Source organism: Nycticebus coucang, chromosome X (genome assembly GCF_027406575.1).
Source record: "Nycticebus coucang isolate mNycCou1 chromosome X, mNycCou1.pri, whole genome shotgun sequence".
Taxonomy (NCBI): Eukaryota; Metazoa; Chordata; class Mammalia; order Primates; family Lorisidae; genus Nycticebus; species Nycticebus coucang.
The window spans coordinates 183,608,995-183,635,541 of record NC_069804.1 but is presented as its reverse complement, the minus strand read 5'-3'; the positions used below and the strand labels follow the sequence as shown (position 1 = coordinate 183,635,541).

The window sequence follows — 26,547 nt, the reverse complement described above, 5'->3', positions numbered from 1 at the left end:
TAAGAGGCATGAAGACCCCCCAGTAGCCAGGTGGCAGTCTTAACTTCCAGTCCAGTGGAATCATGTTTGCATCTCCTGGTGGAAGCATTCCTCCCTCTGGAACTAAGACTTTTCTAGGCCAGCAGAGTGTAATGTTGTTGTTGGAACAGGAAGTAAAACTTTTGCTAGTAGGTCAGTAAGGGTAAGGTGAGCAGTGCCACTCTCATTTTGACCCCTTGATTCCTAGAACTTTGGATCCTGTCTGTGATGCTGATTCAGAATATATATAGCTTTCTGGAGAATCTTGCTCCAGCTCTGCAAAGTAGTGTCACCTAGCTAGTGCTATAAGTACTACGTGTGTGTTTGTGTATATATATATCAAATATCTTTATTTTCTTTCCTCTTTTATTCTGTTACAATGTAACATAAGATGTGTTGACTTCATATCAGCATTTAAGTATTGTTAGTTTTACATAATACTTTCTAAGTTATGGGATATCAGCAGAAGAAAAACATCATTTAAGAACTTTATCTCTTCCAGGGAAATGATTAGTATGTTTTTGCTTGTGTGCAGGATAGTTGTATTAGGCAGAATTATGATCTTGTAATTGTCTTAGAGATTGGGTATGGTCTAAGGAGCTGCCTATGGGTGCCAAGTTGACAAGGGTTTGAAGTTGTGATGGTTAATTTTATGTGTCAACTTGACTGGGCTCAGATACCTGGTCAAACATTACTTCTGAATGTGTCTGTGAAGGTGTTTTTGAATCCAGACAACTAGACCACAAGGGAAGCCAGTGAGGGTGTTTTTGAAAGAGATTAGCATTTCAATCAGTAGACTGAGTGAAGAAGATTGCCCTCACCCATGTGGGCAGCCACTGAGAGCTTGAATAGAACAAAAAAGTGTAAGGTGAATTCTCTCAATTTCTGAGCTGGGATATACATCTTCACCTGTTCTCAGGCCATTGAACTCCTGGTTCTTGGACCTTCAGACTCCAGAACTTACACCAGCAGCTTCCTCCTCCCTCCTCTTATTGAGGTTATCTATTGTAATCTGTAACATACTGCTTCTATTTCCATGGACAACTTAGACTAATACAAGCACATAGTCCAGTATGTATGCAACACTCAGTTTAACTAAACCTGCAGCCTCTCATAACCCCTATTGATGCAGCCAAAACTCAGGTCCAGCCAGGCCCCCATCCAGATAGACAGGCCCATTTCCCTACCACTCCCTGGACACCTCCACCTGGACGGGCCACAGCACCTCCCGCTCTGCATCGTCCGCACTGACCTCATCTTCCACACTCTTCCTCGTCCAGTCACCACCAAGTCGTCCTCCTGCCCCTACTCTCAGCTGTGCGGAGCAGCTTCTATCTACAGCAATCACAGAAGTCAGATCATTAAAGATTTCCCCCCATGATTTCACAGACCCCAACTTCCTAAAACTCTCACCTGTGTCTCCACCTCACCATCCTTCCCCGTCAGACTGAATTGACTAACTTGTCATTTCTTGTGTTTTGTCAGCTTGGTTGTTTTCCTCATTAGATGTTCAACAAGTGTTTGCTGGAATGAATGAATGAATGAATGAATAAATGAAAGGATCAAAGTGCTAGAGGGACCCACTGGCTGTTCAAAGTGGGAAGCCTGCCCCCCACCTGGGCCTTCTGCCTTCAAGGAAGAAACCCAATGTGCCACAACTGCTCAACTGACTTCACAGAAACTGTCCGTGGAAACTGTCCCTGAGAGTGTCATTGTGGACATGTCCTCCCCAGGCCCAAACACCATCTGGAAAGTGTGGGAGCTTATGATAGGGGGTGCCTGATGGGGTCCCCACATCCCCAATGGTTTGAAAAGGAAGGGAGCCACCTGTCTGGGGTTTCCACCCACCCTGCAGATGTCCACACCTCAGGCTAACCCTCTAGCCCCGACAGTAACTGGTGCCAACATAGGCTGGCTGTCATAGCCGCAGGACACCTGCTCCCTTGGGTGCCAAGAACTCAGAAACCACAGACAGGAGGCAGTCTGGGGCAGACTGACCCACCATGTGGGTCACTTTTCAAGACATCCACACCCAGCCCCCCATCCGCAGAGTCTGGGGCAATCAGCCCCAGAGCATCCTTCCCCCCATCTCCCCTCCATGCAGCCACACTGCTGTCTTCCGTCACTATCAGTCACCTACCCACCCACTCACAGTGGGGCTTGAGGGGCCTCAGGATACACAGGGGATGAAACCGTGCCTCCCCCAGGCATCAAGACAGTTTCCAGCCTGGGTCCCTGGCAAGGATGCACTGGACCCATGGAGGGGTCAAGGGACTTCAGGGGACTCACCCAGAATGATGCAGGGAGCAGCTATGCTCCTCCCGACAGAGCTGGGGGTCCTAAGGGGGCTGCAGTGTCTGCATCCACCCAACAGTCCCGCCCCCTCAGATGGCACTGCAGCTTCCAGGTGGGGACGATGGTCCTCAGATTTCCCAAGCCTATTCATGTGCCTCCTCCTGTCCTCCCTCCTCCCTCCTTCTCTCCCTCGGGTCCTCCCCACTGGGCTGATCCCTGGAGGCAGAGCTCTGAGTGCCAGCCTGCCTGGGGCTCTGTGGCCGTGGCTTTGTACATGGTCTCTCTCACGGACTCTGGACACTGCTCTCCCCTGGATCCCCCCAGCACCCCTCACTCACTGAGGTGTCCTGTCTGCTCTCCTTCCCTGCTTCTGCTCAGTCTGATGAACTCTTTCCTTCTCAAAAGGGAAAGGTATGTTGACATTTCAGAGGTTTTAATCATTTATGACTTTATGAGAATGTGAATTGGTATAGCATTTTTGGAATAAAGTTTTAGAAATATTTATATTTATAAAACGTTAAACTATTTACACCCTTTTCATTTTAACCCAATGTTCACATTAGTGTCGTTCTTATAAGAAACATTCATGTTGGGCGGCGCCTGTGGCTCAGTGAGTAGGGCGCCAGCCCCATATACTGAGGGTGGTGGGTTTGAACCTGTACCCAGCCAAACTGCAACAAAAAAATAGCCAGGTGTTGTGGCAGGTGCCTGTAGTTCCAGCTACTCGGGAGGCTGAGGCAAGAGAATTGCCTAAGACCAAGAGCTGGAGGTTGCTGTGAGCTGTCACGCCACAGCACTCTACGGAGGGCAACAAAGTGAGACTCCGTCTCTAAAAAATAAAAAAAAAAAAAAGAAGAAGAAGAAAAGAAAAAGAAAACATTCATGTTTGCCCAAGAGTTTATATTTAAAGATGTTGATTCACTTGATTGACCATACAGCTAATGAGAAACAACGTATGTGTCCTAGGAAGAAATACTTTAATTATGGTGCATATGTACCTACTGTGGAGTTACAGAAAATACTTTCAAAAGTGAGGAAGATCTATACACACTGTCATGGAAAGATGCTGTGTCCACTTTATGAAGTGACATAGGCTACTGGCAGATAAGCATGTACATCACTATTCATGTATATTAAATGAAAACAATGTATTTATATAGTGTATCTGTCAATGAAAATTCTAGAGTCAGCATTAAAATAAGACTCACCCGATTGTTACTTGTGACAACGTCTCGTGAGGAAGTCGAACCATGAAGCAATTATATAAAGGGGAAAACTGAATTATGTGTACTTTTAGAACTTTTTGTAGTAAGAATATGCACAATAGTACCTTTTTAATTAAAATACTTATATATACCCAGCAACAGAAATAGTTCGAATAGATGCTAAAATTACTGCTAACTGATGCAACAAATGAAACCTGAAATTGGCTTAGCACAACAGAAGTGTATTTTATGTGCACACACATTCTGATGCCTGCTTTTAGTACCTAATGACTTCATTTTACCTTATCTCTTTAAAGACCCTATCTCCAAATATAGTCAGTCTGAGATACTGTGGACTAAGACTTCAACATATGAATTTTAAGAGCAGACACAAGCCTGTCCATAATATCAGGGATCTAGTCCTAACCCTGTTGCTTACTAGCCATGTGGTTATGGAAAAATCACCAAGCCCTGTGAGCCTCAGGTTCTTCATCTGCACAATGGGTTTGATAAGGTCTGTCTTGTAGGACTGTTGGAATGTGTGCCATGTACTTAAAGCACCTGACATGGTGTCTGGAATATATTAGATCTTTAATGATTGGCGGTTATTTGTATTACTATTTGGACGTCAGATACTACTATACGTTTCTCTGAGGATTTTGTTGTTGCTAGTGATGTTATTATATAGGAGACATCCGAGTATGCACCACAATAGTACAAGGAATACCAATTCAGCCACAATTGTTGCTTCATTGATAAAACTGAGTAAAACATCCCTCCTAGATGGTTTATTTTTTAATTTGGCTCTGCAGAGTCCTCCCCAGCTGGATACAGCTCAGACTTCCTGGAATTCGGGTCAAGGACCAACGCCTTCCCTTCATCCCAGCTGCTTTTCCATCCAAACCAGTATTTTCATTCATTTCATCACCACACCAAATCTAAGCCCCTAAAAATGGCCAAACTGCACTTGAGATAACCTAATTAAAATGTCATTTTAATAGTTCTGGCTCTCCCAGCCAGGCAGATGAGCACCTGTCCTTGCCTTTGGGCCTTACTTGGGTGGGCGATTTACCCTTATCTCTCAGGAAATCCCTGCCAACGATGGGCATCAATCACCCAATTCTTGCAATGTACCCCCATCAAACCTCTAGCCCTTGCTTGGAAGTGTCCAAAGCACATAAAGGTAACCTAATTGAAACATTTCTCTATTGGAATCATCTGACTTCCGGGCATTGGTTTACAGGCTTATTTATAAGAAATCCTTATTTCTCAGGAAATCCCTGCAGATGATGGGAATCAGTCACTTGGTTCTTAAGTGGGGCAAGAGTTCAGGACGTCCACACCTGCCCCAGGTGGACATTCCTCTGCTTTAGCCACCATCGACATGGGACTGCTCAGGGTAGTTTTCTATTCCCCACTTTGCTCTCAGCCTTAAGTCATGAGTCACATCATCCAAGAGTATGGCCCCAGTACCACCCAGCTCCTTACAACCAATTCCCACAGAAGGAACTGTGGTTTTCCAAAGTCCCCACACCACCCGGGCTCAGGGCATTCACTCCCCATTGCTCTCAATAGAAGCCCCACACCCTCAGCCTTTCACCTACTTGTCCTTTAGGACATAGGGGACAGCTCACCACCCTTGTTATGTGACTGCAGCTCCTACACTCCCTATTTCTATGGCTGAGGGTGGGCATGACTTATCCTGGTGTTTCCATTAACCCAGGGCGTTCCAAAGAGCAGATGCTCGATGAATATTTGGGGAACAAACAAGCAGGGGGTCTTAAATTTATTGAGCTTAAATTTCTCCTATATTGGTCAGCTGTGGTAGCTTACACTTGTAATGCCAGCACTCTGGGAGGTAGATTGCTTGATCACAGGAGTTCAAAGCCAAGACCCCATCTCTAAAAATAGCCAGGCATTGGGGTGGGCACCTGTAGTCCTAGATACTTGGGAGGCTGAGGCATGAGGATGGCTTGAGCCCTGCAGTTAGAGTTTGCTGTGAGCTATGACAATGCCATGGCACTCTACGAAGTTCAGACTCTGTCTCAAAAAAAAAAAAAAAAAAAGAAAGAAAGAAAAACTCCTACATTCTCAAAGAAGTCAAGCAAATTCACTATACATGAACAAGTATGTGTTAGTTTTATTGCAAAGCAGGTAAAAAGGGATAAGATGCCAAGAAATAACTGTCTTTAAACTTTATTCCTCTATTTCAGAACTCCATATATTTGAATGCAAAGTTTTCACATTTCCAAGAAAATTCCTGTTCCAATAAAATTCCAATTCTAATCTTTTCCAAGCAACAACACAAAATGAAACCCTTCCAAATTTGTTTTATAAAAGAGCAAGTTCATACTTTTGATGAGCAAAATTACATTGTGATCAACATCATTCACCAACTCAAAACAAAATTTGAAAAATTCCAGAAGGAAAATTAAGATCATTTTTTTTTTCTGAAGATCAATTTCTAAGTCACCCAAATGTAACAGAAACACAAGAAGGTTATGCACTGGTGATTTCCCCAACATACTCAGCCCCCCCCCACTCTCTTCAAACACAGGGTAAAGAAACGACTAATTTCACATGGTTGGGAGAAGCTACTAGAAAGGGCCTTGGTCATACACTGGCCCTGCCCCCGCAGCTACCATGGCTGCAACTCTTGCCCATGCTCTCCTTTCCTCATCTCTTAAAGCCTCTTCATACAGGTGTGGGAAGGACCTGGGATCGTTCCCATTGATCCTGGCAACATACTCTAAGACTTTCATCTTGCTGGTTTCAGCATGGGCCCGGGGACCCCACAGGAACTCACAGTGCACAGGATCACTCTGGGGCACCTGCCGGTACACCAGGTAACCTTCCCGCACCCAGTCATGGGTGATGAGCTTCCGGGGCTCCCCATAGATGAAGTGTTCCCACCCATCATGCACCCCCATCATACTCAGCGCTTGCCAGATGACCTCCTCTGGGGCACGATTGCCCTCCAAGAAGATCAAGCCCAGGATGATTATCAGAAGGCCAACCTTGGGCAGGCCATGGAAATCATTCAGCATCTCATCATAACTAAGGCCCAGGGCAGTGACAAGGACATAGCAGTGGTTGACAGGATCCACTTCCTTCACGTCGACACCAAAGACCAGCTGCATGCAATCAGAGGCTTCCTTGAAGATCTCAGGGAAGTGATCTCCATATTCTTGGATAACAATATTCAGCATTTCATCCTTGGTGATTGGCTCCTTGATTTGATACTTGAGGAGCAGGAAATGAACCAAATTAGATATCTTCTCTTCCAAGGCGTGTTGCAGCAAGGGCTGCAGGTATGCCGGCTCCTGCAAAGTGCTTGGCTCCCCCTCTTGCTTGCTGGAGCTCTCATCACACTGGCTCCCTGGAGTGGAAGCCAGGCCAGTGGGCAAGGAGGCAGCTCCCTGAGGACTCTGGGGAGGACTCGGTGCTGCAGCAGATGGCACCTCCTCCAGGATGCTCGGGATCACAGCAGAGGCGGCGGCAGCCGCTGCCTCCTCCTGAGCCCTTCGACCCTGTGCAGCCACCAGGTCTTGCAGGACTTCCTCAAGTGTGCGACGCTGTTTCCTCTGACAGCGGTGAGACATGATAGCACTGGTCAGGGACAGCAAGCAGGACTATGAGCAGGAGCTAGGTGATGCAGACACACAAGGCTGGGGAGAGAGGGAGTGTGTCAATGATTTTAGATGGTGCTCAGGGGGCTCCCATCCTCCTACTCGGCCTGTCCCCTGAGCACCTGCAAGACCAAGTGGGATGGCTCTTCAAGGGCAGCCACCCAGCAGAGAGTGAGGCTCCAGGGCTGACAGTGAGGGGGTGGGGCCAGGCACTGTGGGGTCCCCTCTGTCCTGGGGAGGGCAGGGCCCTTGGCACACATTCAGGGAGGGCACCTGATCTTGACTCTGGGCACTGCTTGGGCCGCCTCCTCTCTGTGACCCGAGGACACTGCCTCAGACCAACGTCTCACTGTGTGCTCCTGGAGCCCATGTAAGAGGAAGTGAGGGGCCCTCAGGGGGCAGATCCACCCAGAGTCCTGGGACCCCCAGCACGGTCAGGAGGATGGGCAGGGCTCTGGGGGGTCCCCACTGTCCTGGGGTGGATGGTCCCCTCCGTGCTCACTCAGGACTCTCACCTATCTCCTGTGGGCCCTACACTCCATCCCTCTGCTGGCCTGAGAAACTCTCAGAGCAAGGGCTCAAACCTGATGTGCAGCAGACGGCAGTGTGTGGGCCACACATCTCCCAGGGATGACTGCAGAGCCTGGATCCAGACTGATCCAGGGTGAGAGTTCCCTCAGCCCACGCTATGGGTATTTATTTACCTTTAATTGTGTCAGTGCCAGGACCAACCCCCTGCTGACTTGACATCATCCCTGAGCTCAGGCCAAGCTCTAACTCCTGAGGATTCCCCTTACTCCAGGATGGTGCGAATGAGAGTTTGCCATAAGCTGTTGCTTCAACCTGCTAGTTACGGGGGTGGGGTGGGGGGGAGCTAGTTACAGAAAAGCCAGACTCTGTGGGGTCCTTTCTTTTCTGGGGTGGGTAAATACTTTCAGTCCTCACTAAGGGTGCTTAGCTTGACTTCTGAAAATACCTGGGACTTCTCTCTCAACTTATGTGAGACTGTGCAACTCAAAACAAGGTCCTCTCCTTCCTGACACCCTCCCCAGGTAGAAGTCTAGGGCCAGCATATCTGGTCTCCGTGATTGGGTCCTCCCAGGGCCAACAAGGTCACAAGGTGGGCCAGCTCTATCAGGGGTAGGAGGCCCCCTCAGTTATCCCTGTCTTCATCTTAATGCCTGGCAGGCCTGGGAGTCTCTCAAATGCCGATCTGGGGCTGCAACCCTCAGTCTAAGGTTCTAACCAGCCTCACACCCTTAAGACAGTGGTGGGAAAGCATCACCTCTGGTCACCCTGCATGGAGCTTCCAGGGCTGACAGTGGGGACAGGGTGGGTTTCTATGGGGCCTGCACTGTTCTGGACTGGAGTACACTCAGTCTCCCCTCAGACCAAAGTGTTGGTCTCATGCCCCAGAAGCAGAAGTGTGGATGCACCACATTTGGCCACCCTGTCCAGGGTCTTCCAGGGCTGAAAGCAGGGGCAAGATTTGGCCCCTCTGTCCTAGGATCCTGGGTCTCTGTCCTCCTCTTGACTACTAGCAGGGCCTGGGTAGCTCACTCTGTTCACTCAAGGATGTGTTCATTGTACAAAGCTCCTACTCTCTCTTAGACCTGTAGGTGGCTGTCAGGGCCCATGTGCCTGGCCACCTTGCACAAGGTATCCCAAGGTTGAGGACAGGGGCAGGAATCTGTGGAGTTTGTGCCCATCTTGGAGTCTAAGGTTCCTTTCCCTCCTTATCTGTGTGTCCTCATGTTGGTGCCTGGCACAGCCAGTGTCCTCTGTGATTACACACCAAGGTTCTCACTTCTCTTACACGTGAGGCAGAAGTCAGTAGACATCACTTTCACCTCCCACACCTGGAGCTTCCTGGGGTTGCCAGCAGGGAAAGGATGGATGGTGGGGCCCCATATTGGATCCTGCAGAGCCTGAACCCACCATCTAGGGCTCTGAGTCTTCCTGAGTCATGATAGGCTTTGGCTGCCAGAGTCCAGTGAGGAAGAAGTTGGGGGAAGAGGGAGGGAGGTGGGAAGGGTGAGGGGGAGAAGGAGGGGTGAGGTTGAGGGGAGGTAGGGGAGGAGGAAAGGAAAGGGAAAGGGAGGAGGAGGGAGGGGAAGGGAGGAGACAAGGAAGGGAGAGAGGAAGATGAGGGGAGGAGGAGGGGAGGGAAAAGGGAGGGGTGAAGGGAGGAGAGGGGGAAAGTAGAGAGGGGAGGGGGAAGGGAGGGAGATGGGGGAGGGAGGGGAGGAAGAGGAGGGGAAAGAGAGGGAGGGAGAGGGGAGGGTGGGGGAAGGAAAGGGAGGGGAAGGAAGGGGTGGGTTGGAGGTGGAGTGAGGGAGAGGTAGGGGAGGGGTGAGGGGAAGTAGGAAGGAGAGGGAGGGGAGGAGGGGGAAGGCAGGGGAAGGTGAGGGGAGGGAGAGAGGAGGGGTGGGGGAGGAGATGGAAGTAGGGGAGGGAGAGGGGAGGAGAAAGGGAGGGGAGTGAAGAGTGGGTGAAGGAAGGGGAGGGGAGGGGGAAAGGGGTAGGAGACAAGGCTGGACTGTTAGGCCTCTTACTGCTCCCTTAGGGCTCTGCCCTCCATGGCCTGGAGTGTCCCCAGGTCACACCAGGCTCTGACTCTCATGCCCCTGAGGAACAGCTTGGGGGAGGCACTCAGCCTTACATGTGTGTCCCAGGCTGGCCAGAGCTGGATTATTGGGGTTCCTCTACCTGGGATGGGGTCCTCCATCCTCCCTCAGTGTCTCACTTTCACTTCTGACAGAGCTGGGCCCTTTACACACCTGGATTTCAAGCCTGGAACTCAGAAGAAGACCCTCACTTTTCTTAGCCCCCCAGGCAGAAGTTGGTGGAAGTCACATCCAGCCCAATCCCCCCCACATACGGGGCTTTCCAGGGTTGACAGAGGGGTGGAATGGGATGGGTGACGGGACAAGAATAAACTGTGGGGCTGCTATGGGGACGTAGAGGGTTCTCGCTCTTCTCCCTTAGGGCCCAACCTCTTTGGCCCTGAGTCACCCCAGGGCTCAAAAGACTGACTCCCACAGACCCCTAAGGAAAAGCTTGGGGGAAGGGCTCGGTCTCATACGTGGGTCCCAGGGTAGCCCAGGGCCCACAGCATGGTGAGTACTGGATTATTGGGGTCCCTCTACCTGGGGTGTGGCCTCCTCATTCTTTCCTCAGCACCCCACCTTCACTCGTGACAGAGCTGAGCCCTCTCCCCTCCGCAGATGTGAAACTCGGAAATCAGAACAAGTCCCTCCCCTCTGTCAGCCCCCGACGCGGAAATCTGTGGAGGTCATATCCGGTCCTAACCCCACCACTATGGGGCTTCCCAGGGCTGACAGAGTGGGGGAACATGATAGGGGAGGGGTAATGGGGGAAGGATCAGAGGCAAGAATGGACTATGGGGCCTCTCACTCCTCCCTTGGGAACTGGCCCTCTATGGCCCTGAGTGGCCCCGGGTCTCACCAGGTTCAGACTCCCACAGTCCCCTGAGGAAAACTTGGGGGAGGGGCTCAGCCTCACACTTGGGGCCTGGGGTGGCCCAGGGCCCACAGTAGGGTGAGAACTGGATTACTGGGGTCCTTCTACCTGGAGTGGAGCCTCCTCAGTTCTCCTGTAGCGCCCCACCTTCACTCAGGACAGAGCTGGGCCCTCTCCAGTCAGCTATGTGAAACCCAGAACTCAGAAAAAGGCCCTCCCCTCTGTCAGCCCCCAAACCGGAAGTCTGTAGATGTCACATCCGGTCCTAACCCCCTACTGACGGGGCTTCCCAGGGCTGACAGTGGGGGAACAGCATGGGGGGAGAGGGGAGGGGGTAATGGCGTAAGGATCAGAGACAAGAATGGACTGTGGGGCCTCTCAGTCCTCCCTTAGGAACTGGCCCTGAGTGGCCCTGGGTCTCACCAGGTTCTGACTCCCACAGTCCCCTGAGGAAAACTTGGGGGAGGGGCCCAGCCTCAGACATAGATTATTGGGGTCCCTCTACTTGAGTGGCCTTCTCCTTAGTCCTCTCTCAGGGTCTCACCTTCACTCCTGACAGAACCCGGTCCTCTCCCCTCTGCAGATCTGAAGCCTGGACCTCAGAACAAGGTCTTCGCCTCCGTCAGCTCCCTGCAGGAAGTCTATAGATGTCACATCGGGCCCCCGCCCCACAAATACACGGGGCTTCCCAGGATGATGGGGTGGGAGAAACAAGATGGGGGTGAGGGCGAGGGTTCAAGAATAAGGCTGGAGTGTGGGGATGCTATGGGGATTAGGGGGGCCTCTCTCTCTCCTCCTTAGGGCCTGCCCTCTATGACCCCGAGTCACCCCAGGTCTCAACAGGCTCTGACTACCACAGTCCCCCAAGGAAAAGCTTGGGGGATGGGGCTCAGTTTCTCAAGTGGGTCCTGGGGTGGCTCGGGGCCCACAGCAAGGAAGTATGGGATTATTGGGGTCCCTCTACCTGGGGCGTGGCCTCCTCAGTCCTTCCTCAGCACCCCACCTTTACTCGCGACAGAGCTGGGCCCTCTCCCCTCCGTGATGTGAAACGCGGAGCTCTGAACAAGGCCCTCCCCTCTGTCAGACCTCCATGCGGAAGTCGGTAGACGTCACATCCGGCACCGGCTCCCACATACGGGGCTTCCCAGGGCTGACGGAGGGGGGAAAAGGATGGGGAGAATGGGGGAAGGGTCAAAGACCAGGATGGACTCTGGGGCAGCTATGGGGATGTTGTGGGACCTCTCAGTCCTCCCTTAAGAGCTGGCCCTCTATGGCTCCGGGTCTCAGCAGGCTCTGACTCCCACAGTCCCCTGAGGAAAACTTGGGAGAGGGGCCCGGCTTCAGACATGGATTTTTGGGGTCCCTCTACTTGAGTGGGGTTCTCCTTAGTCCTCCCTCAGGGTTTCACCTTCGCTCCTGACAGAACCGGGTCTTCTCCCCTCTGCAGATCTGAAGCCTGGACCTCAGAACAAGGCCCTCGCCTCTGTCAGCCCCCTATGCGGAAGTCTGTACATGTCACATCGGGCCCCAGTTCCCCACGCATACGGGGCTTCCCAGGACTGACGGGGTTGGGGGAACAGGATACGGGGTGGGGGCGAGGGTTCAAGAATAAGGCTGGACTGTGGGTCAGCTATGGGGATGTAGCAGGGGCCTCTCACTCCTCCCTTAAGGACTCACCCTCTTTGGCCTTTTGTCACTACCATTCTCACCAGGGTCTGACACCCACAATCCCTTGACTAAGAAGTTGGGGTTGGGAAGGTGCAAAGGATAGCGGACAAGCATGCACTGTGGGCCCCATTCGGGGATATAGCAGAGCCTCTCAGTCCTGCCTTTGGGCCCTGCCCTCTGGGTCCCACCAGGTATAGTGGTCAGCTTTGCAACTCTGCCTTTGATCTTCCAGGGTTGACACCAGGCCAGAGATGGATTCTTTAGGTTTCTCATGCTCTGGGGCGAATGGATCCCTCAGTCCTCACTCATGACAGCCCTCACCTTGGCTCCTGGCTCCTTAACGAAATGCTCCTTGAAAGATGTTCTCTTCCTTCCACCTCTGAGCATTTGTCTAGCTGCAACCCTTTTAAAAAATTATGCCAACTCCCAGGCTACATGTTAGCATCCGTGACCAATGGTGAGTAATGATATATGTAATGTCCTTTTTTTTTTTTTTTTGTAGAGACAGAGTCTTACTGTACCGCCCTCGGGTAGAGTGCCATGACTTCACACGGCTCACAGCAACCTCTAACTCTTGGGCTTACGTGATTCTCTCTTGCCTCAGCCTCCCGAGTACCTGGGACTCCAGGCGCCCGCCACAACGCCTGGCTATTTTTTTGTTGCAGTTTGGCCGGGGCTGGGTTTGAACTCCCCACCCTCGGCATATGGGGCCGGTGCCCTACTCACTGAGCCACAGGCGCCGCCCCTGTAATGTCCTTTTTTTCAAATCTCTTCTGTATCTATGTTTTGTACAATTTTATTTAACTTCCATTGTTTAAGCTTTTTTTCTTCAGTAATCTATCATTCTTGGAAAAATGTCTATTTTATAAATATTTTCAAAAAATTGCATTTTGTTAGTTATCTCTATGGTTATCTATTTCATTGTTTCTGCATTTATTTGTATTATTTTTTATCTTCTACTAAGTTAAGTTTGATATGGTATTTATTCCATAGTTTCTTGAACTATGCAGATGTTTTAATTTTTTTAAAAATTTCTAATATAGAATGACTTAGGCTCTACATGCAAGTAGTGTTATGTGTATGACTATTAGTTCTCTATTTTAAATTGCACATGAACATTATGGACACCCTGTATATCTCCAATCAAGGGGGTATAAAATTATTTTTGAGAAGACTAAAAAAATGATAGAAATAGTATGTCACTATGAGGAGGCTTCAGGTTCCAAAAGCATTATGTTTTATTTTTGTTACTAGTTATAAAAGAGACTTAAACATATTTAAATGATGTTAAGAGAGTTGGGTTTATTGCAGGAATGCAAAGAAGTTTAATACTAGAAGTTCCAATCAATATAACCAGCCATGTGTAACGGTTAAGGATTGTCTAGGAAAATAGAAACTCTGTAAATATCTAATACAGAGGGAATTAAATGAAAGGTACTGATTACACAAGTGATGGAGAAGCCAAACAAGGGAGAGCTGGAGAACCCAATAATTAGCCACATGAGGAAGTCAGTCTCACCTCTAGGTGGGAAGGATAGAGAGAGGAGATTCGTGTTAATGGAGCTTACTTATTGGGTTCAACAGGACCTGGAATCATAGTGGGACTATCTTATGGTGGCTGCAGCCATGGACAATGTACGCATTGAAGGTGAAGCCACCTGATGCAGAAGGAGAAAAACCTCTAATTGCTCTATCTTCCTGAACCAAAATGTTGGTGACCCTAGGAGTTGTAGCCTGCAGGAGTCAAACTGTAGCAGAGCAGGAGAAAATGAAAGATTGATCTGGGAGCAAATAGTTCCACAATAATACTCAAGTCACATTTGACGTCTGCAATTACAAGAGGTGTTCAATATGACTTGTATTCATCATCTTTTGTTATTGACATATGTTGAGTATTACAATTTTAATAGTTTTTTTCCTTTCTTAAAATGTGTATACATTTTATTGGCACCCTCTGTATATATACCACATTTTCTTAATCCTCTCATCAGTTGATGGATACTTAGGTTGATTCTATATTTTTATGATTGTGAATTGTGTTGTGACAAACGTACAAGTACATATATCTTTTTTAAAAGTTTCAGTTTAGTATGAGGGTACAGATGATTAGGTTTCATTGTTTGCATTTGTTAGGTAAAGTCCAAGTTGTAGTTGTACCCCTCCCCCAGGAGGTGTGCCATAATCCCCTACAATGTACCTGTTAGGTGAGCGCACACCAATCCCTCTCTCCTTTTCTCCCCATTTACTGCATCCTCCCCACTTGAGTTAATTCTGTTTTTTTCTTGTGTGGGCATGTATTTGCTCAACTACTGGTTTCATATTAATGTTGTGTGCATTGGATGGTTGCTTTTACATTCTTGTGATACTTTACTAAGTAGAATGTTCTCCAACTCTATTCAGGTTAATACAAAAGATGTAAAGTCTCCACAGATTTTTTTTTTTTGATATAATGATTTCTTTTCCTCTGTGTAGATACCCAGTACTGGGATTGCAGGATCAAATGGCAGATCTATTTTTTTGTTCTTTGAGACATCTCCATGCTGATCTCTGTAGAGGCTATGCTAATTTGCATTCCCACTAACAGTGTGTAAGTGTTTCCTTTTCACCACATCCACACTAACATCTATTTTTTTTTTCTTTACCTTTTAATAATGGCTACTCTATGCTGGGTAGTTTGTTCATACCTATAATCCTAGCACTCTGGGAGGTCAAGGTGGGCCTGAATCACGTGAGCTTAGGGAGTTCCAGACCAGCCTGAGCAAGAGCAAGGCCCTATCTATACTAAAAATAGAAAAACTACCTAGTCATTGTTGGCAAGCACCTATAGTCCCAGCTATGTGAGAAGCTGAGGCAGGAGTATCACTTGAACCCAGGAGTTTGAGGTTGCTGTGAGCTAAGCTGTGGCATGGCACTGTAGCTTGGACAACAGAGTGAGACTTTGTCTCACATACACAAAAAATAATGGTCATTTTAATCAGAATAATATGGTATCTCATTGTGGGTTTAATTTGCATTTTCCTCATTACAATAAATTTATACAAAATTGTATTTAATAAAAATTGAGATACATTCCTAATAAAAAGAAGTAGTATGATCAAAGTATAAAATTTATATTCATGAGTCCATGCTGATAAATAAATTACTGAATAAATAAGAGAGGAAGAAGAGACCAATCTCCTCTGCAGAAGACTTAGAAATCATGTACGTAGATACTTTATATTTTTTTAACTGTTTGCTGGGCATAGTGACTTCCTTCCAAACAAAGTACAGTAACAAAGGGGGAATTGAGTAACTTTACAGTAGGGAAACCTGAAAAACGCTACTCTGCCAGGCAATCAAGATTAACATCAACAGTGATAAGTCACATATCTTTGGTATGATGTCATGAGAATAGCAATTTACCTCTGTGGTCTTCCCCTCCCCAAACCCATAATCCCAATATGATCATGACAAAGTCATCATCAAAATTCCAAGAGAGGAGCATCCTACAATATGCTTGACTACTACTCCTCAAAACGTTCAAGGTCAGCAAAAGGAAGGAATGCCTGAGAAACTGTCACAGCTAAGAGGAGTCTAAGAAGGCTTAATGGCTAAATATTGTGTAGAATCCTGGATGGGATCCTGGAAAAGAAAAAATAACATTAAATATCATGTAAGGAAATCTAAAAAAAGTGTGGACTTTTGTTAATAACATTTTATCATTATTGGTTCATTAGTTGTGACAAATGTACCATATTAAGAGATGTTAATTATAGAGGAAACTGAGTGTGGACCTTGTGAGAACTCTCTCTACTATCTTTGCAATTTTTCTGTAAATATGCCATTATTCTAAAACAAAAGTCTTGTTAAAAATTGAAAAAAGAAAATTTAGCCCACTAGATAAAGGATATGAACAGAAAACTTAAGCAAACATCATATACACAGTATAGGAAGAAAAATGGAAAACTTGTGCTTTGAAGTTGTGAATAAGACAAGGATTCCTCCTATCACTGTTCCTATTCAATATTTTGACAGTAATACTGTTTAGTGCAGTAATGAAAAACAGAAGTAAAATAGATAGGAATCCTAAAATAAGAAATGAAGTAAGCGTCCATGATTAATAGATGATTAGACTATGTGCAAAGAAAATACAGAAATACTAAAGTGAAGCTGTGTAATCAATAAAAGTGAATATAAAGTTTGCTGGGCATAAAATCAATATACAACAAGTGCATTTTGTTTCTGCAGCAACAAACAGTGTAAAATGAAAATGAAAGTAATCAAAATGTAGCTTGTAACTTATCATACCAAAATAGCAAATATTTAAGAGTAAATCTAGCCAAAGAACATTTTAAGAACCTTATGGAAAAATATAAAATGACTATTTAGATAAATTAATGAACATCTTAATAAAAGTAAAGGATAATATGATCATAGATATGAAGATTCAGTTGTGTAAGTAAACACATCAGTTCTCCTTAACCCACAGATTGATTGCAATCTGAATAAAATGTCCCAAAGGCTTTGTGGGTGAATGTGTGTATTTATGTGCATGTCTGTGTGAAATGTGACCCAATGATTCTAATGTTTAAATTGACATGCAATAGGCCAAGCATAGCCAAGACAGTCTTGAAGTAATAGAAGATAAAAGTAGTTACCCTACCAGATGAGTAAGAATTGTTAAAATGTGATAGTAATTAAGTTTGTGGTATGCCTGCAGTGGTTGAGAAGTAAACCAATAAAACTAAATAGAGTACTCTTGAAACAGACATGCTTATATACAGACCCTTGATTTATGAAGAAGGTGTAACTGCAGAGCAGCAGGGAAAGAACAGAATTATGAATAAATGACAGTGAAACAATTGGATCTCTATGTAGAAAACCAAATGTAACTAGAATTCTTCTGCAGCTGTACAATAACCAATTGTAGAGGGATTAAAGATCTACTTTAGAATTTTTTTGATAAAAAATTTCAAAATACATAAAATTATATCGAATAGTGAAATTAGTCTAGCAGTATGGGTCGAATAGGGCTTTGATAGTGCTGGAGGGGAAGGCCTGGAAGAGGCTGGGGACATCAGTCAGTACCAGAAGGGATAGAGATGACAGGAATAAGGAAGAGACAGGAAATGGCAGCTCCTTCTGCCCTTTCTGTCTGACGCAGTGGCTCTGGCCACTCTATTTGTTTGGCTCATTTCAAGATGTCCGGCAGATATTGCTCTTTCTCATAAATAAATCCCTGTCTGTAGACTCTTGCTAATGGGATTCGGAGTACTTGATGAAGCAAAGGAGGGGTATCTGTCTTTTCTGAGGTCAGAGGTACTCTAAATGTGGAGAGGACAAGTATCATGGGATGACACTGAACTCATTCCAAGTGGTCCTCTAGAGACATCAGTGGGAGGGCCTGCCCCACCAGGACAGGAACTACTACTAGTCTGGGGAGGATTCTCCTAACAGTGTCTTTCACAGAGCAGAAGTTTTTTTTTTCTTTTGTAGTTTTTTGGCTGGGGCTGGGTTTGAACCCACCACGTCCAGTATATGGGGCTGGTGCCCTACTCCTTTGAGCCACAGGCACCACCCAGAGCAGAAGTTTTTGATTTTATTTTATTTTTATTTTATTTTTTTATTAAGTCTTTTGTACATAGATCATGAATACATTTATGCCCATTTCAAGCCGGGTTTGAACCTGCCACCTTTGGTATATGGGGCCGGCACCCTACTCCTTGAGCCACAGGTGCCACTCTTATGCCCATTTCAGTGTGTTGATTATTTGTACAAATTTGAGTGCTTACATAATACTAATCAGCATAGCTTTCATCTCATTTACCCAATTATAGCATTAGGACATTGTGTTCTACATGTGATAGAACCAACTTGTACTTGCAATGTGCTCCATAGTTGTGGTCCCCCTACTATCCCCTACTATCCCTCCCACCACTTCCCCTCCCCTCCCCTTCCCTCCTTCATCATAGACTAAAGTTGTGCTTCATTTTTCATATGCAAGTGTGAGTTTTTATAAATTGGTTTCAAAGTAGTACTGAGTACATTGGATACTTTTTTTCCCATTCCTGAGATACTTTGCTAAGAAGAATATTTTCCAGCTCTATCCATGTAAACATAAAGGAGGTAAAGTTTCCGTTTTTTTTACTGCTGCATAATATTCCATGATATACATATACCACAATTTATTAATCCATTCATGTGTTGAAGGGCACTTGAGCTTCTTCCATGAATTGAGCTGCAATGAACAATCTGGTGCAAATATCTTTATTGCCAAATGATTTTTGGTCCTTTGGGTATACACCTAGTAGAGGAATTGCAGGATCAAACAGCAGGTCTACATTTAGATCCCTGAGTGTTCTCCAAACTTCCTTCCAGAAGGAACGTACTAGCTTGCATTCCCACCAGCAGTTCAGAAGTGTTCCCTTTTCTCCACATCCACGCCAACATCTGTTGTTTTGGGATTTTATAATGTGGGCTACTCTTACTGGAGTTAGATGGTATCTCAGAGTAGTTTTGGTTTGCATTTCTCTGATGATTAAAGATGATGAGCATTTTTTCATGTGCCTGTAGACCATGTGCCTGTCTTCTTCAGAGAAGCTTCTGTTCATGTCTTTTGCCCACAATGAAATGGGATCGCTTGTTTTTTGCTTAGTAATAAGTTTGAGTTCTCTGTGGATTCTGGTTATTAGACCTTTGGCGGTAACATAACTTGCAAAAATCCTCTCCCATTCTGAGTGCTGTCTATTTGCTTTACTTAGTGTGTTCTTGGCAGTGCAGAAACTTTTTAATTTGATCAGATCCCAGTAATGTATTTTTGATGTTGTTTCAATTGCCCGGGGTATCTTCCTCATGAAGTATTCTCCCAGGCCGATTTTCTCAAGTGTTTCCCCTGCACTCTCTCTAAGAATATTTATAGTTTCATGTCTTAAGTCTAAGTCCTTTAACCAGTGAGAGTCAATTTTTGTTAGAGGAGAAAGGTGTGGGTCCAGTTTCAGTCTTCTACAAGTTGCCAGCCAGTTCATCCAGCATCATTTATTGAATAGGGAATCTTTCTCCCAGTTTATATTTTTAATAGGCTTATTGAAAATCAAATGATGATAAGTGTCTGGGTTCACCTCTTGGTCTTCAATTCTGTTCCATACATCTACCTCTCTGTTTTTGTGCCAGTACCATGCTGTTTTGATCACTATCGATTTATAATAAAGTCTGAAGTCTGGAAGCGTGATTCCTCCCGATTTGTTTTTATTTGTCAGTAATGTCTTGGCTATTTGAGGTTTTTCTGTTTCCATATAAAATGAAGTACTATTTTTTCCAAGTCTTTAAAATATGAGAGAGGTGCTTTAATAGGGATTGTGTTAAATCTGTAAATTGCTTTAGGTATAGTCTTTAATACAAGATCGAGCCACCTAACCCCACCACACCAAGCAGGTTTCCCCAGCCTCAAACTTTAATACTGTACAGGTCCTTTGCAAAGCTAAAGGGGAAAAAGCTGCAGTCATCAGTCCCAGATCCTTAACAAAGGGCTGGTTAACCACAACCCCAGGAAACCCCAATCAATCTCACCTTACCAGACCACCTAGCCAACAGTGAAAAACAATCATGAGGCAGAATCAGTGGAAAAACTCTGGCAACATGAATAATCAGAGTAGATCAACTTCCCCAAGAAACGATAAAGCAGATACAGCACAAGATCCTATTACCAAACAAATGGCTGAGATGACAGAAGTCGAGTTCAGAATTTGGATAGCAAATAGGATCAACAAAATGGAGGAAATGATGAAATTAAAATTTAAAGCAGAAATTCAAAAGATGTCTCAAGAATTTAACAAATTTAAAGACAAAATGACCAAAGATTTTGACACATTAAAGCAAGAATTTGCAGCTCTCAAAGATCTAAAAAATACAGTAGAATACCTCAGTAACAGAATGGAGCAGGCAGAAGAAAGGATCTCCGATATTGAAGACAAAGCTTTTGAATGCTCCCAAACACTCACAGAGGAAAAAAAAGTGGAGAACAAAAATGGAGCATTCTCTCAGAGAGCTCTGGGATAATTCGAAGAGGTCTAATATTCACCTTATAAGTTTTTGATTTTATTAATGTAGATTAATCTAATGTCTAACTTATCATTTCTTTCTTTCATGAGTCATGCTTTTGGTGTTGTATCTAAGAAGTTGTTGCCATACTGTAGTACACCTTGATTTTCTTCTATGTTACCTTTTAGAAACTTTATATAGTAGAACCTCCATAGCTGACCACACCTCCTCATACCTCTTTAATATATCAGCACAGTAGACCTAGTTCCCATCTCTGTATGTTGACCAGTTTGTTACAGTCCCTTGGGTGGTCAAGGTTCTACTGTAGTTTTGTGCTTTACATTTAGGTCTATGATTCATTTTGATAAAACTTTCTGAGAGGCGCAGAGCAAGTGTCTCCTTGCTGAGGTCAGGGGTACTCTGAATCGGAGAAGAAAGGAAACAAGGAATTGACCTTGAGCTAATTCCAAGTGACCCAGGGGCATTCAGGGATGCCAGTGGGAGGGCCTGTCCCACAAGCACATGAACTACCACCTGTCTGGAGAGGTGTGTTGGGGAAGTGTCTTAATGAGGACCTTTTTACCATCAAAATGGGATTTGGAGTTAGTTGGAAAGGTTTCAGGTTGGCAGTCAGTCTCTGAATGAGAGTGGGGATCACCCAAAATGGAGCCACAGGGTGACAGGCTAAGGGGGCCCTGTAGGAATGAGGATGTCATGCTGATCCACAAGGACATAATTCTCAGATCTTCACTGTGAAAATATGGTGGCATTCATGGAGGTAAAGCCCACAAAATTTGCCCTTTAAGACTGCAGCCCCAGGTAGTTTATCATTCACATTACCCCACACTTCAGAAATTTACCAAAATCACCACTTCAGTGCTTTTCCCAGTTTATGGCTCTATCAGCGTCTGCTCCAGGTAAGCAGATATCATCAGTGTTTTTTTGTGTGCACCCATATTCCCACATTTTGGGTTAGTGGTTTGCCCTGTAACCTCAGTTCTCTGATGTGTAAAAGAAAAATCATTGATTTTTCAGTTTGTCAAATATTTTCTTCTTGTAAGGATGGGAGCCTCAACTTACAACTGTGTAGCTTTTTAGTGGTTACTTACTATATATACCCAATTTGTCAGAGTCTACTGTTAACATTTTGTTACTTCATTTATTTATTTTTTTCATGTATACATTAACATTTTGTTACTTCATTTGAAATATAGAAACCTGGCTCAGCGCCTGTAGCACAGCCACATACACTGAGGGTGTTGGGCTGGAACCTGGCCCAGGCCAGCTAAACAACAATGACAACTGAAACAGCAACAACAACAATAAAATAGCCAGGTGTTGTGGTGGGCACCTGTGGTCCCAAGCTACTTGGGAGGCTCAGGCAAGAGAATCGCTTAAGCCCAAGAGTTGGAGGTTGCTGTGAGCTGTGACACCACGGCACCCTACCGAGGGCAACACAGTGAGACTCTGTCTCAAAAAAAAGAAAGAAAGAAATGTAGAAACCTCACCTACCTTCCTTTGCCTCTGCTCATTTGTGATATGATTGTCTTAAATCTTTCTTATACAAACCTTTAAAGCTTATCAGATAGCTATTATAATTTTAGCTTCAATTTTCAAACATAAATTAGAAAATTCAAGAGGACCAAGAAAGTCTGTTGCATTTATCCACATTTTTGTTTACTACTATTTCTCTTTCTTCCTGATTTCCAATTCCCTATACCTCTTTTATCATTTTCTATTTAGGGAAATTCCTCTAGCCATTATTTTAGGGTAGATCTGGTGACAAATTCTATTAGGGTTCTAGAATCTGAGACTATCTTGATTTCATCTTCATTTCTTAAAAATATTTTTGCTATTTGTAGGGTTTTATGTTAACTGTTCTTTTCTTTCTGCACTTGAAAGTTATTGTGCCACTCCCTTCCAGCTTCCATGGTTTCTGCTGAAAAAAAAAAAAATCCACTGTTATTCCAATTGTTTTCCTTCATCATTTCTCCCTTGCTGGTTTCAAGATTTTTTTTCTTTGTCTTTAATTTTGGGAAGTTTGCCTATGATGTGTCTTGACTTAAATTTCTTTGAATTTATCCTCTCTGGATTCACTCAGGTTCTTGAATTTTTAGGGTTAAAAAAATGAATTGTTTTTGAAAATGAATTTTGAAAACATTAAAGGAGTACAAATGTTTTTAGTTACATGGATCACTTTTGGAATGCTTGAGTCATGGCTCTAAAGTGTGCCCATCACCCAGATAGTGTTCGTTGTACCGAGTAGATCCTCCTTTCCTCCCCTCTCCTCCCTGCTTGATTTCCGTTGAGTTTTGCTTTCCTCTGTGTACATGTGTGCTTATCAATTAGTTCCAACTTAATAGCAGGTACCATTCTGTAGATACTTAGGATAATGGTCTCCAGTTCTGCAAATTTTTGTGGAAGTTATTAATTTATCTTTCTTCATGGCTGAGGAGTACTCCATAGTTCACATATACCACATTTTATTTTTTTTATTTTTTATTTATTTATTTTTATTAAATCATAGCTGTGTACATTGATATAATCATGGGGCATCATTCACTAGCTTCACAGACCTTTTACCAAGTTTCACATATACCCTTGTAAGATGCACCGCTGGTGTAATCCCACCAATCCCCTTCCCTCTACCCACCTTCCGCCTCCCTCCCCTCCCTTTCCCCTTTCTCCCTATTCTTAGGTTATAACTGGGATATAGCTTTCATGTGAAGGTCCTACATTAGTTTCATAATAAGGGTGAGTACATTAGGTACTTTTTCTTCCATTCTTGAGACACTTTACTAAGAAGAATATGTTCCAGCTCCATCCATGTAAACATGAAAGAGGTAAAGTCTCCATCTTTCTTTAAGGCTGCATAATATTCCATGGTGTACATATACCACAATTTATTGATCCATTCGTGGATCGATGGGCACTTGGGCTTTTTCCAAGACTTAGCAATTATGAATAGGGCTGCAATAAATACTCTGATACAAATATCTTTGTTATGGTGTGATTTTTGGTCTTCTGGGTATATGCCCAGTAGGGGGATTACAGGATTGAATGGCAGATCTATTTTTAGATCTCTAAGTGTTCTCCATATCTCTTTCCAAAAGGAATGTATTAATTTGCATTCCCACCAGCAGTGCAAAAGTGTTCCCTTTTCTGCACATCCACGCCAACATCTCTGGTCTTGGGATTTTGTGATATAGGCTAGTCTCACTGGAGTTAGATGATATCTCAAAGTAGTTTTGATTTGCATTTCTCTGATGATTAAAGATGATGAGCATTTTTTCATATGTCTGAAGGCAGCGTGCCTGTCTTCTTCAGAGAAGTTTCTCTTCAAATCCCTTGCCCAGCCTGCAATGGGATCCCTTGTTCTATTCTTGCTATTGCGTTAGAGTTCTCTGTGGATTCTGGTTATTAACCCTTTGTCAGAGACATAACCTGCAAATATCTTCTCCCGTTCTGAGGGCTGTTTGCTTGCTTTACTTACTGTGTTCTTGGCTGTGCAGAAGCTTTTTAGTTTGATCAAGTCCCAGTAGTGTATTTTTGAAGCTGCTTCAATTGCCCGGGGGGTTCTCCTCATAAAATACTCGCCCAGAGTGATTTCTTCAAGGGTTTTCCCTGCACTCTCCTCTAGTATTTTTATAGTTTCATGTCTTAAGTTTAAATCTTTGATCCAGTGAGAGTCTATCTTAGTTAATGGTGAAAGGTGTGGGTCCAGTTTCAGTCTTCTACAGGTTGACAGCCAGTTCACCGAGCAGCATTTTTTAAATATGCAATCTTTTCCCCACTGAATGTTTTTAATTGGCTTGTCAAAGATTAAATAACGGTAAGTAGCTGGGTTCATATCTTGGTTCTCTATTCTGTTCCAGATATCTACTTCTCTGTTTTTGTGCCAATACCATGCTGTTTTGATCATTATCGATTTGTAGTATAGTCTGAAGTCTGGTAGCGTAATTCCTCCTGCTTTGTTTTTATTTCTGAGTAATGTCTTGGCTATTCAAGGTTTTTTCTGATTCCATATAAAATGAAGTATTGTTTTTTCAAGATCTTTAAAGTATGACAGTGGAGCTTTAATAGGGATTGCACTGAAATTATATATTGCTTTGGGTAGTATGGACATTTTAACAATGTTGATTCTTCCCAGCCATGAGCATGGTATGTTTTTCCATTTGTTAATATTTTCAGCTATTTCTTTTCTTAGAGTTTCATAGTTCTCTTTATAGAGATCTTTCACTTCCTTTGTTAGATAAATCCCCAAATGTTTCATCTTCTTTGGCACTACTGTGAATGGGATAGAGTCCTTAACTGTTTTTTCAACTTGACTATTGTTGGTATATATAAAGGCTACTGATTTATGAATGTTGATTTTGTGACCTGAGATGCTGCTGTATTCCTTGATCACTTCTAAGAGTTTTGTAGTAGAGTCCCTAGTGTTTTCCAGATATACTATCATATCATCTGCAAAGAGTGAAAGTTTGATCTCTTCTGACCCTATATGGTTACCCTTGATCGTCTTTTCTTCCCTCATTGCAGCAGCTAAAACTTCCATTACAATATTAAAGAGCAATGGAGACAATGGGCAGCCTTGTCTGGTTCCTGATCTGAGTGGAAATGATTCCAATTTAACTCCATTCAATATGATATTGGCTGTGTGTTTGCTGTAGATGGTCTCTATCATTTTAAGAAATGTTCCTTCTATACCAATTTTCTTAAGTGTTCTGATCATGAAGGGATGCTGATAGTATAAAAAGCTTTTTCTGCATCGATTGAGAGAATCATTTGGTCTTTGTTTTTTAATTTGTTTATGTGCTGGATTACATTTATAGATTTACGTATATTGAACCAGCCTTGAGACCCTGGGATAAAACCGACTTGGTCATGATGTGTAATTTGTTTGATGTGTTGCTGGATTCTGTTTGTTAGGATCTTGTTGAATATTTTAGCATCTGTATTCATTAGTGATATCGGTCTATAATTTTCTTTTCTTGTTGGGTCTTTTCCTGGTTTGGGGATCAGGGTGATGTTTGCTTCATAGAACATGTTAGGTAGTCTTCCTTCTTTTTCTACCTTTTGGAACAGGTTGAGTAATATAGGTACTAATTCCTCTTTAAAAGTTTGGTAGAATTCTGACGTGAAACCATCTGGTCCCGGGCTTTTCTTTTTAGGGAGGTTTTGTATGTTTGATGCTATTTCTGAACTTGATATGGGTCTGTTCAACATTTCCTCTTGATTCTGGCTAAGTCTTGGAAGGTGATGTGCTTCCAAGTATTGGTCAATTTCCTTCAGATTTTCATATTTCTGAGAATAAAGTTTCTTGTAATATTCATTAAGGATTTTTTGGATTTCTGAGGAGTCTGTAGTTATTTCATCTTTGTTGTTTCTGATTGATGAGATTAGAGATTTTACTCTTTTTTTCCTGATTAGGTTGGCCAAAGGCTTATCTATTTTATTGACCTTTTCGAAAAACCAGCTTTTTGATTTATTGTTCTGTTGTATTATTCTTTTGTTTTCAATTTCATTTAATTCTGCTCTAATTTTGGTTATTTCTTTTCTTCTACTGGGTTTGGGGTTGGAATGTTCTTCCTTTTCCAGTTGCTTGAGATGTCCCATTAAGTTGTTAACTTCCTCTCTTTCTGTTCTCTTGAAGAAGGCTTGCAGTGCTATAAATTTCCCTCTTAGAACTGCCTTTGTGGTGTCCCAGAGGTTCTGATAGTTCGTGTCTTCATTGTTGTTTAGTTCCAAAAAATTGGCGATTTCTTTCTTTATCTCATCTCTGACCCAGCTATCATTCAGCATAAGGTTATTTAACTTCCATGTTTTTGTATGAGTATGCAGATTCCTGTTGTTACTCAGCTCAAGTTTTATTCCATGGTGGTCCAAGAAGATGCATGAAATAATTTCTATTCCTTTAAATTTACTGAGGTTAGACTTGTGACCTAGATGTGATCGATTTTGGAGTAAATTCCATGGGCTGATGAGAAGTATGTGTATTCAGTTTTGTTGGGATGAAATGTTCTGTAGATGTCTGCTAAATTCAAATGTTGGATGGTTAGGTTTAAATCTAAGATTTCTTTGCTCAGCTTCTTGTTGGAGGATCGATCCAACACTGTCAAAGGAGTGTTGAAATCTCCGACTATTATGGAGCTGGAGGAAATCAAGTTGCTCATGTCTGTTAGAGTTTCTCTTATAAATTGAGGTGCATTCTGGTTGGGTGCATAGATATTAAT

General features: G+C 44.0%; 1 protein-coding gene across 1 annotated transcript; it reads right to left on the bottom strand.

The window, feature by feature from the left end:
- Positions 1-6,115: 6,115 nt before the first annotated feature.
- LOC128577109 (melanoma-associated antigen 8-like) lies at positions 6,116-7,120 on the bottom strand. Its single transcript, XM_053579124.1, has one exon. It carries the CDS (start codon positions 7,118-7,120, stop codon positions 6,116-6,118), a length of 1,005 nt encoding a protein of 334 aa, XP_053435099.1.
- Positions 7,121-26,547: the final 19,427 nt, after the last annotated feature.